The sequence below is a fragment of the Psammomys obesus genome, unplaced genomic scaffold, assembly GCF_907164565.1.
Source record: "Psammomys obesus unplaced genomic scaffold, mPsaObe1.curated_primary_1811, whole genome shotgun sequence".
In the NCBI taxonomy this organism is placed as follows: domain Eukaryota; kingdom Metazoa; phylum Chordata; class Mammalia; order Rodentia; family Muridae; genus Psammomys; species Psammomys obesus.
Window position 1 is genome coordinate 15,487,442 of NW_026596088.1, and position 15,831 is coordinate 15,503,272.

The following is a 15,831-nucleotide window of genomic DNA, read 5'->3' on the forward strand; positions in this document are numbered from 1 at the left end:
CAGGACTGGAGAGCAGGCCTGTGGCTCCCACTAACGTTCCCTACCCTATCCATGTCACCACATGCTCATAGTGAGACCCTGGGCCCGAATCCAAATCCTAAGCATCAGCTGGAACACAGAGAATGCAGGTTCTCATACCCACTGATCAGGAGGCCCTGCTGCCAGCTACCAGGGCCTGCAAGCTTCCCTTTGGCAGCATGTCCCAGCGCTTCCAACAGAATTGTGCTGTGAAAGGGTCTGATTCGGGGCCCATGTCTTTCTCCCACTAATGGATCCATGAGTCCCCTTCAGGAGAAGGCCAGCAGGGTGTGTCCAACAAATTCATCCCTGGAAATTGATGCATGGACACTGGGTGCTTTATGTGGGAGCGTGCGGCCTATATTTAGGAGTCTGGGTGTTCAGCTCCCGGCTGTCACCTCTCAAGGAAGGAGAATGATGGCATGTGCTTCAGAGTTCATTATATCTCCCTGGCAGAATTCTAGTAGTAAAGGGTGGTTTTAAAGAAGTAAGTAATGGCACTCGTAAATCTAAGTTCCTAAGATACATGCATTTGCCACTCCCTAAAATGAGATTTTTGCATGTACTTTTTATTTCATCGGCTTAGAAGGTAGAACTTGGGCCTCTTCACAGCAGCTTTATTGTGCATAATTTCCGATTCATTCTGTTTCCTTGTCTGTGAGTATGCACACATGCCAAGTGTTGGCTGTTTCTGCCTGTACCAGACTTCTTGGCTGTGAATTCAGCCACACCTTTACCCAGAATGCCTCAGTGTAGGGGTGGAAGGACTCAGTCAGGAGTCTGTACATACTTCATCTGCTGGGAAAGGCAATTGTTCCACCCCTAGGTGACCTTGCCATTCAATAGCTGCCAACACACCAGCCCAGCATTTTCCTCAGAACCCCAACTAAGGGCTGGCAACCCTCTCTAACATCTGACCCACCTGACTCAGGTGGTACCTCACATCCTCATGGCTCCCTTCCAGAACTCAAGGCCTAATTCATCCTCTACCTTGCCCTGCCTGTAGACAGCAGCCCTGCCCAACTCCAGGCCGACCGCGCTGGGCAGTCACTGTAGACACCGGGGTTGAGAGAGCAGTAGACTCGGCAGCTGTCAGCTGGAATTCCTTTGCCTCACTGCAGTCCTGGGGTGAGTCTTCAAATCTCCTTTCTATAGCGGAGGGAGGTGGGGGCTGAGTAACTGAGCTCTGACTGTGTCCGCAGAATAATGGCCACCCCAAAACCTGCCTGTCTGCATTGCTGAAATCTATGGGCATTCCAGCCTCTGTGAAGAGGGGAAATCAGGCTGCAGATGAAAGTGAAATGCTTAATCCGGCTGGCCTTAAACTTGGAAGCATTCTGAGCAGACCCGTTCCTGAATGACTGTAAGGTTCTGATGTGGTGGGGAGCAGAAAGCGGAGGAGGCCAGTGTGCAGTGATGAAAAAGGCCTGCTGCCCTGACGATGGACTAAGGGCCATAGGCCAGGAGCCTGGCAGCCTAGAGTGTCTGGGAAAGACAGGGAGTAGACTCTCTCAGAGACTCCAGGAGGAACAAGCCTGTCCACACTTTGATCTTATCTTAGTTCAGTGAGACGCCATCATACTCCCACTTTCAGAATTCTAGGATAGGAATAAAAGCATGACCTTAACAGCCAACAGGTCTCGGGGGACCTTGCTTCATCTGGGACCAGAAAAAGACTTGGATTTGGACTGGGAGTTAGGAGGAAGGAGAGGGGGCCACATCCCAGGTTGGGGGTGTGGACTGGGGTGCTGCATATTGGACCTGTCTGGATCCTGACTGCACGTGTCGCTTCTCCTCATGAGTGGTGTTGGGAAGAGCTAGAAACCCAGTCTGGTTTCCTTAGAAAAGCCCAGCATCGAGGTTCTTAGGGGAAACTGGTGAATTGTTGCCAGCAGGAAGTTGGCTAGTATGTAGGACGTTGCTGAAAGCTGCTGAGACAACTATTCGCTTCTGGACATTCAATTAGCCCTTTGCTTTTTAATTCTAAATAAAGCATGCACGGAGGCATCTTAGGAGTTGGAGAAGTTTTCTAAAAATCATTGACTTGGACATTAAGCAGGATGAACATTGTGGTATGTAATTATATCTCAGCCGAGTTGCTTAAAAACAGAGAGGTGGGGGAAAGGAACATTGCTTTAAGGATTCGACCCAAGATGCTCAGTGTCAACTTTGCCTTTATTTTATGCTTAGATTTTATCTAAACAAGGGGTGGTATTTATGTATCTGTGTGAGCACGTGCCGCATGTGTGCAGGTTCCACAGAAGAGGGCATCAGAACCCCTGGAGCTGGAGTTACAGACATTGCTGAGCCACTCAGTATAGATTCTGGGAACCAAACCTAGGTCCCCTGGAAGATCAACATGTGTACTTAACCACTGAGCCACCTCTCCAGTCCCAGATTTCATCTTTCTGAAATCTGAGGTCACAGCATCACCCACAGCACCTTGACAGGTGGCTCCCATTCACATGAGAAAGAAATGGAGGCTTGAAGGGGCTTTGATTCTTGCTCCGGGAGTGCTGAGAGAAGGGTCTCAAGAGATGTCTGGGAGGAGGACCAAGTTGAGCTTCAGACAAGGCCCTGGTGCCTGAGGAAGCATGTCTTCAGGATTTGGCCCACCTGCTGCTCCTGGCTCTGAATATTGTCACCAAGTCCTCAAAGGCCACAGCTCTTAACAATGTCTGAAGGTGAACAGAAACATCAGACTGTGGGCATGGCCACTGGGCAGAGCTGGGCTACTCCTCACCTACTCTCCCAGCCATCGTAGTATCTGCTTTGCTTGTGTGAGGGGCACTGATAGCTAAGTAAAACCACAAGGCACAAGACAGGGCCACCAGGTTCCTGCAGGAGTCCAGCCAAGCTTTGGAAGCATGCTCTGTGCAGTCCAGTTGGATGCCAACTAGTGAGCACTCGGTGGTATGTGCCACGTCCCATGTGATGGCTTTGTCTGCCTCTTCAGCTCCACTGTCCAACCCAAACCACTCTGACCTCCAGCAACAGCTATGTACTGGAACCACTGTGCCAGCATCCAGGCAGCAGAGATGGGTGTTGGCTTCTGCTTAAGAGGAGGTCTGAGCTACAAGCTACTTTGCAAACCCCTCAGAAAGCCACCTCTGAGCTTCCACTTGCAGCTAAGGCAAGAATGGAAAACATCTTGGCTTCTCGCCCTGAGGACTTCCAGGGATGTGGACTTGGAGAAAGGTACAAGAAGAAGGGGTCAGGGTTAGGCAACTCCAAGAGGTGGGCGTCACTCAGAGGTCCAATATTATCACTCTGTCCTGGGGTCTCAGCACTGCCAGGACCTCGCTGCAAAGCCAGCTTGGAAAGGCTCAGTGGGGCATCCACCTCTGCCCCTGGTGCTTGGCAGACTATCCTAGGCTCAAAGCTTTGCAAGTGCTTCCTTCTGCACTTCTCTCTTGCCTCACAGAATGAGAATGGAGGCAGTTAGGAAGGATCTGCAAGACTCCTCTCTTGTTTGTGGTGTCAGCCTCTGTGGGTGTAGATAAGGTTATAACATTTTCTGGGTGCGCTGTATGATCCTCAGTAGAATTTCCTGGAAATAGGCCATATACAGCGAGGACTGGGCCTTATCATGGAGGTACTGATGAGCTGAGAAAGCACCCGGTAAACCCATCATTCTGTTTGCAAGGGCCTGAGTCTGAAGGGTTTGAGGGAGCAGACAGATAGTCAAAATATTGCTTGTTATTGTGTGTGAAGGCACATGCCTGGAATGCCAACACTTGGAAGGCTGAAGCGGGAGGATTTGGAGTGTGAGGTCACCCAGGGCTGCCTGGTGAGACCCTGTCTCAAGAAGTAAGCAGACAGAATACACACTTGCCAAGAATCTGGCAAGCCACAGACACTAACCACACTTAAAGGGGCTGCCTTGGTAAAGAGCAGGACCCAGGGGCTCCCTGCTGTGCCAAGCACTTTTGCATCTTGGAAACCATCCTTCTCTTCCCCTACCTCCCACCCACATCCCTCCACCCCCACTTCCCCTCCAGGGGCCTGATGCCATTTTGTATGCTCTCAGTCAGAGTGCTGATCACATTTTCCTTGTTACCCTTTCACTGAGTCCCACCAGCATGGAGAACATGCCTGCCTCATCTTTACATCTTCTTATTCAACAATCAACCTTGCCCAGAATTAAGCTGTTTCAGTACATGTTGTGGGCTGAGGAGATGGCTCAGTGGCTGAGAATGCCTGTTGCACAAGCATGAAGACCTGAGTTCAGATCCCCAGGACCCACATAAAAAGTCACTCATGGTCATACATGCTTATAACCTGCCAGAGGCAGGGACAGGGTTGCTGGAACTTGTCAGCCACCAGCTTAGATCCAAGATCAGTGAGATCCTGTCTCAAGGGGGTCAGGCAGAGAGTGAAGGAGCAGGACACCCAAAGTCCTCCAAATGGCCTCCACATACATCTACATGCACATGCACATATGTGGATGCACCTTCCACACACACACAGAAACACACTACATTAAAACAAATCTACCAAAACATTTTTAACTGATGAAGATGTTCAACACCTTGTGTGCAGGACTCAGAGTGCAGAGGCCCAGTGTCAGAGGGAAGCAGTCACTGGGGCAGCTCTGGGTGATGCTAGCCAAGATGGAGCTGGTGGATGCTGACTCAGAAGAGCATCCTGGAGATATAAGCAGGAATGGCAGGCCCCTAGGTTCCTGGAAATGTCAAACACAAGCCGCAGGTCATTTTCAGTTCCCATTAATGCTTAGAATGCCATGCACAGAACCATTAATAGCACCTTCAGTGGGTAACTGGTGTCCCCTGAGGGAGTCCTCCTCCAGGAGCTGTCGAGGGTTCTATAGCCCCTGGGAGACTGAGGGGACTCAGAGGGACAGATGTCACATTAGAGAACTGGGGCTGGGAAGGGAAGGGGGTGTCTAGCTTGCCTCCCCCAGGCCTTGATGACTCTAGTTTGATGGAACACTCCCCAGAGTCAACTTGGATCAGTTTTCTAGAGACCCCGGATCTGGCCACCATGTTGTCCTCTGTGCCTAATTTCTAGAAAGAGGGGTTTTTAGAAGTCATCACTGGGTTCCTTCTGATTCTGAACCTCATTCTTTTGGGATGAGGAGAGAAGAGGGGAGGGAAGAAGAGGGACAGATGAGAGAGGAGGAAAAGAGGAACAAGGAGAAAAGAAAGAGGGGGAGGAAGGAGGAAGGGAAAGGAGAAGAGAAACAGGAGACAGTCTTCTATCTTCACTGTTTCCATGTTTCCAGGGTAACAGCTCTATGTACTGTGCTGTTCAGGGTGTCTGGGAGAGATGTTTAGATGATTCTCAGGCATGGGAGACCCACTGACATCCCGAGGGGATAGGAGTGATTGTCTGGCTGTGACCACCTTCCATGGAGCCACCTGAGAAATGTCTGTTACTTGCATAAGTGTGCACAGTCACTGATTTGGTGAATTAGGCAGGAGACTGAACACACACAGCCTCTGCATGGCTTCCCTTCCATATACTCTGACCTGCTGGCAGGCTCCCCTTCTCTTTCGCCCCTTAAAGGAGATTCCCAGAAAGATTATGGAAGTCCCTAGAGAGCAGGCAGTGTCCTGCTGACTCCTCCAAAAAATTTTCTCCTCCGGCCCTGTTCACCACTTGACAGATTGAACACATGTGGACATAATGAAAATCACGCGCGCGCACACACACACACACACACACACACACACTGAAATTTCATGCAGCCATAAAGAATGATGAAATCATGACATTTTCATGATGGAACTGTAGGTCATTATGTTAAGTGAAATAAGCCAGGCTCAGTCAGACAAATGTGGAATGCTCCTTTCAAATGCAGGCTCTAAATTTATATAAGGGGTGTGTGTGCAGGACACAAAAGTGGCTATGGGAAAGGAGGAAGTGGTCTTGAGGGGGAAGAGGGTACTGGAATGCATGCATCACAGAAGACCAGTAGATGGGTTGGAGAAGGAAAGCATCCAGCTAGAGTTGGGATAGTTAGAGAAGGGCAATGAAGGAGGGGTTTGGATAAGGACAATGTAGACTGACATATATGGATAAAAATGTTATCATGTAACACATTTCGTTGTATGCTAACTTACTATTTAGTATAAAGAATGGAGCAAATATTGCTTCCCTTAGTTCCCTTAGTTCATTGTGTGTGTGTGTGTGTGTGTGTGTGTGTGTGTGTATGTGTGTGTGTGTGTGTACATATGAAGTACATGTGTATTCAGGGGCACCTGAATATGTGTGGAGACCAGAGGGCATCCTTGGGTGTCATTCCTCAGGTGCCATATACCTTGTGTCTTTGAAACAGTCCCTCGGTAGCCTAAAAGTCATTAGTAGGCTAGGTTGCCAGGACAGTGCACACCAAGGGTCTGTGTGTTTCTGCCTCTCAGCAGTGGGATTACAAGCACACACCACCACCCCTGGCTCTTTTTAGACATAAGGATCAAACTCAAGCCATGATGCTTGCAGACAAGCACTTCATCAACCGAATCACTACCCCTCCCCCAGCCCCCTAGTTCATCTTTGAGAGCATGTTGGTTTCGTGGTGGCCATCGTTTGTACCCATACTGAGTGACAAGGTAGGGACACAGTGCCGTAACCTCTGTCTTCAATCTGTTTGTAATACATTATTATGCAACGCAGGCCTAATTGTGAATCATAATTTTTTCATTAACTGATCTCATTTTACTTGGTAATATCCATTTAGGCATTTGAGAGCAATAAAACTCTATTTCTTTTAAATATTATATGATTCAGTTGGCTCACTGATTTAGATTTTACTACCCCCCATTCGAGCAAATGAGTCATCCATCTTTACGGAGATAAGGAGGACCTTCAAGATCACACAAGCAGGCCTCTTGGGGAGAATGCGCAGGTGCGCCTGATCCTGGGATGAAGCATTCTGGAATTGGGCTGGCTAAGACACCCTAAAACTTCTTAGAAATGCATACATGGGTCATACACCATGCTCCTCAATAGATCCTAATCTGCTTGAGGGATCTGAGTTGGTATCCAGGGTTGGTGGGGGGAGAGGCTCCCCCCTTCTCTGAGGAGAAAAGGAGAGACAAGTGGGGGAGGGGGTATGAGGGTGGGACTGTGAAGAGAGGAGGGAGGGGCTGCAATCAGGCTGTAAAATGGTTAAATAAATAAGTTAATGAAGAAAAAAATAATAAAAAATTTAAAACCCCAAACAAACAAAACTGGTAATGAGTTGACCCCCTTGTCCTGTAGGTCCCAGCCTGCTGCTATGCTCAGGCCATAAAATGCAATGGAGGTCATCTGTGGGGGTGGGAGCAGGCCTCCCAGGATGGAATCACCCCAGCTTTCCCGCATGACCCCAGGCCTGTATCTGGTGCTCTCTGGGTCCCTGAAAAGGGTCATGTGAAATGAAGGGGTGTGGGGGCATGTTAGGAAAGGGTGTGACTCATGAGAATCTTAAGCCCTTCGCTAATGTTAATGAGTTATACCTCTAACGTAGGGGGTAGTCAGCGCCCCAGGGGAGAAGTTCTTCGTGCCTACGGCCCTGGGAGATGGTGGACAACTAAAAATCCCTTTAGGCCTGCATGCATCTCTCTCACTGTCGGCCCAGCGGCACAGTTTTCAGGTCTGCCTTCTGAAGCGCAGGCTCCCAAGCCCCTTTCACTCTGTGACAACTGCAGAACATTTCCAGCCACGCTGAGCACTTCCTGCCTTCCAAGCCCTGTGGTGGGTCCAGAGAGCCTGGGAGCTTGAAGCCTCCCTCTGTGGCCAGACAAAGCCCCTCCTCCAAGATGAGCTGTTAGTAGGGTGACCCCAAAAGGAGGTGGCCACCGGGATCACTGAGTGCCCTGATCTTGAAGACCTGATGACCCTGACCCTGTCACCAGCCTGGGCCTTTTAAGACGCTGTGTACCTATGAGTTCAATACAGACAGCGGAGGAGACCCAACAGGCACCCTATATGTGTCTCCTGGTCCTGACTTACTTCTGCATCCCCAGGTCTCTCTCAGGACCCGAGCCCACCACATGTGCTCCACCTCATATGTTCATGACATGGAGGGCAGCTTGGCCAGTGGACTAGACGTCTCTGCCTAGCGTCACTACTTTAAATGGTTTTCTTGACAGTCTGCCCCAGGACAGCAGTCTAAATCTTGGTCTATCAGCTGTGTCAGGTCTGTTACTGGTGTCAAAGAGAGATTGAAAGAACCCTTCCTGCTATGTTACTCCTGTTTCCCATTGTGAGCTCGCGGGGAGGCATACACTCACCTAAGTGTTGTGTACGTTATCCTATGCAGTCCTCACGGTCTTGACTCTCTGTGATCTCTGCTAGGAAGAGAAGGAGGTGTGGGCTTAGTGGGGCTGAGCTTGACCTCACAGATTGGGTGTGGCAGAACAGAATCTGAAGCTCTGACCGTGCGAATCCAAAACCATTCCGGTGAGGAAAGCTTGGGGGCCTGCTGGGAAAACCTGAGCCTCTGACCCTGGAGGGAGCTGCCTCTATGAATCCTCAAGGAGTCCAGGGAGAGGTTCCAAAAGTGTGTGGCGTTACCTATGTCTGGGTGGGCAGAGACAGCTGGGGCCTAGACAGGAGCAGGTCTATGGGGATGAGCTGCAGGAGGGCAGGCTGGGGAAGAAGCAGAGGCCCACTTAGGAGACTGGGTCAGTGTTCTTGGCAGAGAGATGGACTGGAAAAGGCAACGGTTCTGTGCTGGAGCCATGGCCGTGTCAGGCTCACAACTTCTTGGCAGCCTCTGTGAGTGCATTTCTATAACCCTGAATGTGATGCTTACTTCGTGGATGACACGATAGATTCCCGGGTGAATGAAACTTTGAGAACCATGAAAACTCCACTCTCCTCACTCAGCGCGGAAGGGCTGTGTGAGGAAGGATTGATGTTGGCATATACAGGGTTACCCTCTGACCCACTGTCTCCTTGTCCCTTCTTTCTCCAGAGGCTCCTGCCAAGCCTGAGGAGGCAGAGGCTGAGCCCTTCACGGACTCGTCCCTGTTTGCACACTGGGGTCAGGAGCTCAGCCCCGAAGGCCGGCGTGAGGCTCTGAAGCAGTTCCAGTACTACGGCTACAACGCCTACCTCAGTGACCGGCTGCCCCTCGACCGGCCTCTGCCCGACCTCAGACCCAGTGGGTGAGCAGTCAGAGGCTGGGCTCTTGTTGTCCTGATTGTGAGGACATGGGTCCTCACGGGGCTGGGAACAGAACCAGGCCTGGGGCGGGGCGGGGGGGGTGTCTCCAGACACTGGGTCTCTTTCTAATCTCTGCCAGGGCTTACCCTCTTCGCCTTTGTTTCCCCTCTGCTGAGTGTGTGTGTGTGTGAGGGGCAGCTTCCTTCCATTAGAGATTTTGGGGATTAATAACCCAAATTATCTTTCCAGGGCACCAGAATCATCTAGCAGCCTCACTAATATGTCATTTTAAACCAATTAGCTGCAACTTTTTTTTTTCTTTAAATTGGTTTTTTTTTTTTTTTTTTTTTTTTTTAATATATCTGTCTTCCAGGGTGAACAAGTCATTATACCGGGAAGAGAAGTCAGTCTTGGCTTTTCGTTTTGTTACACACGGCTATTTCTTTAAGGTTCAGCTAGAATCTTTATTATTCATAATTATTAAAATTTGGGCATGCACCACAGTTAGGAAATCTCATTAACTTTTGTGTGAGCTCCCCCACACCTTCTTTCCCCATTCCTCCTCATTTTTAAATTGTTCCTTAAAGCTGCACACCATAGAGAGCCTCTTTCTGGGGTTTTCAGGGAAAAATCTTGTAGCTAAGCTTAGAAGCTATGGCTTCTTAGAGCAGTGCTTCTCAACCACTAGGTCATGACCCCTTTGGGGCTCAAATGACCCTTTCACAGAGGTTGCCTAAGACCATCGGAGAACACAGATATTTACCTTATAATTTATAACAGTAGCAAAATTACAGTTATGAAGCAGGAATAAAAAGAATTTTGTGGTTGGGGGTCAGCCCAACATGAGGAACTGTATTAAAGGGCCACAGCTTTAGGAAGGTTGAGAACCACTGTCTTAGAGGACTTCACCTCAGCTCCATCAACTTGGAGCCCGTGGATGCCTTGCCTTCTGAGGCCTCTGTGGCAGGGAGGTGGCCTAGAAGGGGACACTTGCAGGGAGGGTCCCTTCTCCACCTCTGATGTCTCCTGGAGGGAAAGAAAGGCACAGGGACAGAAAGGGCAGATGTTCCCTCCACTTCCTCTGTCAAGAGAGACTTTCTCTCCCACTGGCCCGAGGGAGAATCAAACTACACCAGTCTCTTGAGGAACATAGGGGGCCAGTGGGCCACTAAAGGGCACAGCACGTCACCAAAGGATACCCCATGTGACACTTGAGGTGGTGCCTCATGATTGCAGGGAAGACACCTCCTTCCTGCTTAGGTGGCTGTCAGTCTGTCCCTCATTGGGACAGACTACATGCCAGATGTAAAGTTTTCAGTATGGGCTCTCTCTTATCTCTAGTGTCTAAACTTTAGTTTTGCTACTGAACCCCAAAATAAGCAGGGGCAAAACTAGAAAACGGAAAACCGGAGGCACACATACATATGAGAAGTCATCAGAATGCACATTGGATGCCTGTGTATTTGATTGGACATGAGTCAAATATCAACATGTTGAGAAGTGAAGTTATGGGGAGATTGGGGGATCAATCCTTTGTCACTGGGGAGGGAGAAAAGAAGGAGCTGAGGTCAAGGAAGCCACTGAAAAGATGGGTATAGGAGAGGTTGGGAAGGAGGGCTGTGCAGGGTTGAGGCAATGGCCACTTGGAGACAGCGATGGTGGAATTGCTACCCCAATGACAACATCTCAGGTGGTGGCACACCCCTGCCTTCACCTGCCTTGTGCAGCAGCAACAACCTGGCTGTATTATTTCCTCACACATTGGCCGTTATTTCCAAACAGCAGCCATAGAGGAGTCTAAGGGCAAGTGCCTGTCCTAAGAGGTGCTGTGGGTGTGAGTCAAAGGCTTCCAGCACCAAGACTGCCAGTTGCCATGGCAACCAACCCTACAGCCTGCCTCCCAGGTAGCTCAGGGTGGCTACATCCAGCCTCTTGCTGGCAGATTTTCAGACAGTCCTGAGTCCTTTCTCTCCAGTGTCCCCTGAGGTCTGTGCACCTCCCTCCCAGGGACTAGGGTGCACCGGCTCTTGGGTTAACAGATGCGTTAGACACTGGGGCATCAGGAGCTGGTCTTCGCAGGGTGAGACTATTTTCTTCAACCCTGAGGGAGAACAGTTGGGACAGACCCACACTGGAATCTCAGAGGAGCCCAAGTCCTGAGCTAGAAAGATCCTGTGCCAACATTGGGGCTCAGTGGGACAGGATGGTAGCAGATAATGAGTCAGGCACTAGGACCCTGGGGAGCATGTAATGGTCCTAAGGGAGGAGGGCACTACAATTGGGAACTGGGGTGTGATGCTGGACAGCTGGACAGTACTGTTGGCGTTGCTGCCCTTGGGCTGATGAACTTCGGGGAGCCCCTGTGCTGTGTGCTGAGGTCATGCATATGCGCTCTCTGCAGCTTGATGCTGAACATGGTCCTCATGCCACTGTCAAGCACTCACCATCCCATTTTATGTGGAAGAATGCTGAACTTTACAAAGCCAAGACACCTGCTTGGGTTAGGGAAAGACTAAGTTGGTAAGGTACATGAGGACCTGAGTCCTGTCCCCAGAGTCCACATCAGAAAGCCTGGTATGATAGTGTGTGTGCCATGCTAGCACTGGGGATGTGGAGACACGTGGGCTCCTAAGGTTTGCTGGCCTACTTGGTAAATTCCACACAGAAGCGAGACACCCTGTTATCTTAGCAGGAAGCTTGACACAACCTAGAATAATGTGAAAGGAGAGTTTCAGTTGAGGAGTTAGGTAGAAGGGATTGGTCTGTGGGGAAGACTGTCTTTTTTGTTAATTGATGAAGGAGGACACTGCCCGCCATGGGCAGCTCCTTTCCTTAGGCACAGAGTCCTAAACTGTATGAGACAAGAGAAGGCAGGATAAAAACAAGCAAGCAAGTGTGTGTTTGTTCTCTCTTCACTCCTCACGGGGGATGGGATGTGACTAGCTGCCTGAGTTCCTGCCCTGATATCTCTGAAATGATGGACTACAACTTGGAATCATAACCCAAATGAAGCCTTTCTTCCCTTATGTTGCTCATCATCAGTACACTTTGTCACAAAAACAAAGATGGAAGTAGCATAGCCTGTCTCACAAAAGCGAGGTGGAACACACACACACACACACACACACACAGAGAGAGAGAGAGAGAGAGAGAGAGAGAGAGAGAGAGAGAGAGAGAGAACACACTCAGGTTCTCACAGGTACTCTATGGCATAGGCAACATCTTTATGGGTTGGTTCTCAGGACTTCAGGACATGACCTCATCCCTTCTCCAACTCGGGATCTTGGCTCTGGAGAGGCTGTGGAGAGGCTCTGGAGAGGTCTGTGAAAGATGGGTGCTGCTAGAAACAGCCACAGGACAAGAGGTGAAATGAACAGTCTTCATAAGGATTGTGCTGCCCATGCTGGAAATGCTCACTGTGTGAACATGGTTGGAAACATGGCTCTTTAACTGAGGCATTCTGGGGACATGCTGCTGTCTCTCCCTAACGTTAAGCTCATTGTGGCCCAAGATCAGAGTCGTTCTTGAAGAGGTAGCAATCCCAGCTAAAATGTAATGCGTACAGTAGGGAAGCGACAGTGTCACTCTCCTCTGCTGTTAGACCTTATCTGCAGAAATGGATTGTAAGGGACACAGAGGAAGTGGGCCATTTAGAGGCCACCCTGGGACAGACGCTGGGTTACATAAGAGGTACTATTTCTGAGTATGTTTTAGATTAGTAGTTAGACTTGTTTCTTTGGGCTCCGTGGCTGGATCTCTTGGCGAGACTTGGGTGACCTCCAGTAAGTTACCTATCCTCTCTGTGTTTGTTGACAGATAGGAATCTGCTCATTAGAGAAAGCAAGACAAAGACCATAATACACCTGGGGTCTGGGGCACACTTCAGGTGCGCAGTTGCTCATGTTATCCGGGTATACGGTTTAAGAGGTGACTTATAGGGAGAGGCAAATGAGGAGCAGGATGGCCTTAGCTTGGCCGCCTGGAGGACCGTGAGGACAGAGGGACGTGGGATGGAGCACTGCTGTGGCAGTGGATGAGAGCGTGTCTGATAGGCACTGTGGAAAACATCCCACTGCAGCCCCCTAGGGGAGGCTTCCTCCTCATCCTCAGAGACCTGAGGACCAAAGGTTCAGCCCAAGCTGGACTTGGCTAGACAGTCTTGTTGTCTTTGGCAACCAGCCTTCCCTGATAGGTCTAGGGACCCCACCTTCCTTTATTCTGGTAGATTTAGGGGACCCACATTCTTCTATCCATATAGATCCATATCCATACATCTCTTCTTTTCCCCATAGATCTATGGGTACCCCTTCTGCTCCAGCAAATTGAGGTGACACCTCTTCTATCCCCTATCCCTGAAGATATAGGGGACCCACTTTGCCTGTCTCTACAGTTCTAGGGAATCTGCCTTCCCCTGGCCTTGCATATTTAGAGGACCCACCACCTTCCCCTGCCCTGGCATATCTAGGGGACTCACCTTTCCCTTCCTAGCAAATCTAGAGGATATCAATTCTCTTGCCCCTAGCTGATCTAGGGGGTCTACTTTTCCTTGCTCAGGTAGATCTAGGGGACCTTTCCTTTCTACATCAACAGATCTAGGATTTCTACTTTTCCCTGCTGTGGCATATGCTCTACCTCACATTCCTCAGCCCTAGTTGCCACAGATCTGGTCTGCTCATCCACAGACCTATCAATCAGAGCTTCCTAATGTAACTTTTCCTCCAGAGCCTGCTGACTTTTGCTGTCTGAGCAACTGTGCATTTAACACCCGTATCCTACAGGTCCCATGGTCTCCAGATCACTCAGAGATTTGGGGAACAAATGAGCTCCCTGATTCCTGAGTATTGTTTACATTGTAACTGATCACATTCCTGTTTATCTCTGCTTATCTGCATGGCAGATCCTTTCTCTGTATTGATAAAATCACCAGAAAGGATGTTCGTTAAACTCCTGCCTCTGGAAGAAAGCTTCGTGTTGATGATCACATGTGCTCAGCAGCTTAGCCATTCCTAGGCTACGCTGTGTTTCTAGGCCTGGACCGTTCCTCTTACTGTGCTAGAACTCCAAGGTCTCAGAGGCCATGGTCTTTTGCACACCTGGACCAGTCTCTGAAACCCTGCCTGTGCTAAATACCTATGCTGGCTCCATTATCTTCTTGTTGCATGACAGAATTTTGTTGCTGTCAAACAAGAAGGATTATGCAAGCTGACTATTCTTGTCCTGTCACTATGGAGTTTCCACCATACAATGCTCATGGCCAGGTATGTTCTCCTGCTCATGGGTTTGCGTTTTCCTTCAGGAGTTTGTCACAAGGCACTGTCCTTTCTAAGAATTGCCCTGCTGAAACATTGACACAGGTGCTGTGAATTCCTGGTGTGCAGACAAGTCTTGACTTACTAAGGCTAACATCTGACAATGTGTCACAATCACAGATAGATATGTATTGCAGTAGCACATGGCAGCAAGCACGCAAGCAACAACAACAACAACAAAACAAAAACAAACAAAGACCTGAATGATTTCAACCAGGAGTGGAGGGGGGGCTCTTCTTTGCAGGTGGCGAGGACAATACATTTATGCTCAGAAACCAACAGCAGGCTATGGAGGTAGGAAATGTGGCTTGGAGTACCCTGAATAGCTCCAGGATACAACCTCTTTGTTCCATTTCTGCTACATCTCTCCCAGGAGTTCATGTCCATGTCAACAGTTTCTCACTGCCAGCGTTCTGCTTCCTGCCCTGGACTTCTGTTGCTGCTCCCTTAGAGTAATCTCATTCAAGGTCCCCAGGAGAAAGTCCATAATAGGCATCCTGGTCCTCTACTATCATCAAATCTGAATACTTAGGACTCCCATTGTATTAAGATTTCCTTTAAACTGAAAATTTCTGTTCTGGGTGGAGGAGAGAGGCTCTCATAATAACTCACTAGAGGCCCAGGAAGCTTAGAAAGCTGCAAGAGTCACAAGGCTCCTCCCCAAGGTCAGATGAGCAGTGGACTGTTGGCAGGGAGGAACATTCTTAGGTAGAGCTGCCTGAAAGTTGCCCTCACCCCTGCTGGAATGGTCCTTTGGTCATTCAGCTGCCTTTGAGTCACCCACATTCTTACAAGTACCTCCAGTAAGCCCTCTGGTTCACCAAGGTAGACTGGAGCAGAATTATTTCTGGTCTATTATTAGTGCCCTCTCTGGGTGAGTAGACGATTGTCCACATCCTTTTGGAAAAGTCATAAAGCTAGCAAGGCTGCCTTCTAGGTCAGCCTGATGATTGCTACATGAGGCTTAGGAGCCAGCCACTGGCCCCCTCAGTTATAGGGCAAATGACAAGGCGTGTGGGCAGAAGACATTGTAACCTCTACACAAATGTCCCTGGGGCTGCTTATCTCAAAGGCAGTAATATAACTGGGAGGTAATCTCAAGCTTCCGTGCCCAGCAGTCCTTAACACACTGGCCCACATTTTCCAGCCAGACCTAAAATCTCCTCTCCAGTTCTTGTGCATAATTGTGAGCCTAAGGCCTCCCAGCAGACCTCTGTGGTGCCAGTAACACAGCACCACTGTCTCTCTGGACACACCTCTAGTGGCATAGGAAGGAAAGTAGGCACCATCGAGCTGCAGGGGTTAGCAGTCAGATGAGCCTAGGCTTAATTAAGCCCCAGAGGGTGACTTCCACTGCATTTCCTTCATCTGTGCAGTGGGGATAAAGACA

General features: G+C 49.5%; 1 protein-coding gene across 1 annotated transcript in view; it reads left to right on the plus strand.

The window, feature by feature from the left end:
- Galnt18 (polypeptide N-acetylgalactosaminyltransferase 18) overlaps positions 1–15,831 on the plus strand; it is a 293,715-nt gene that overhangs the window by 140,512 nt on the left and 137,372 nt on the right. Inside the window, exon 2 of the mRNA XM_055627617.1 lies at positions 8,942–9,134. Coding sequence (XP_055483592.1) covers positions 8,942–9,134 — 193 coding nt within the window. The remainder of the gene's footprint in view (positions 1–8,941; positions 9,135–15,831) is intronic.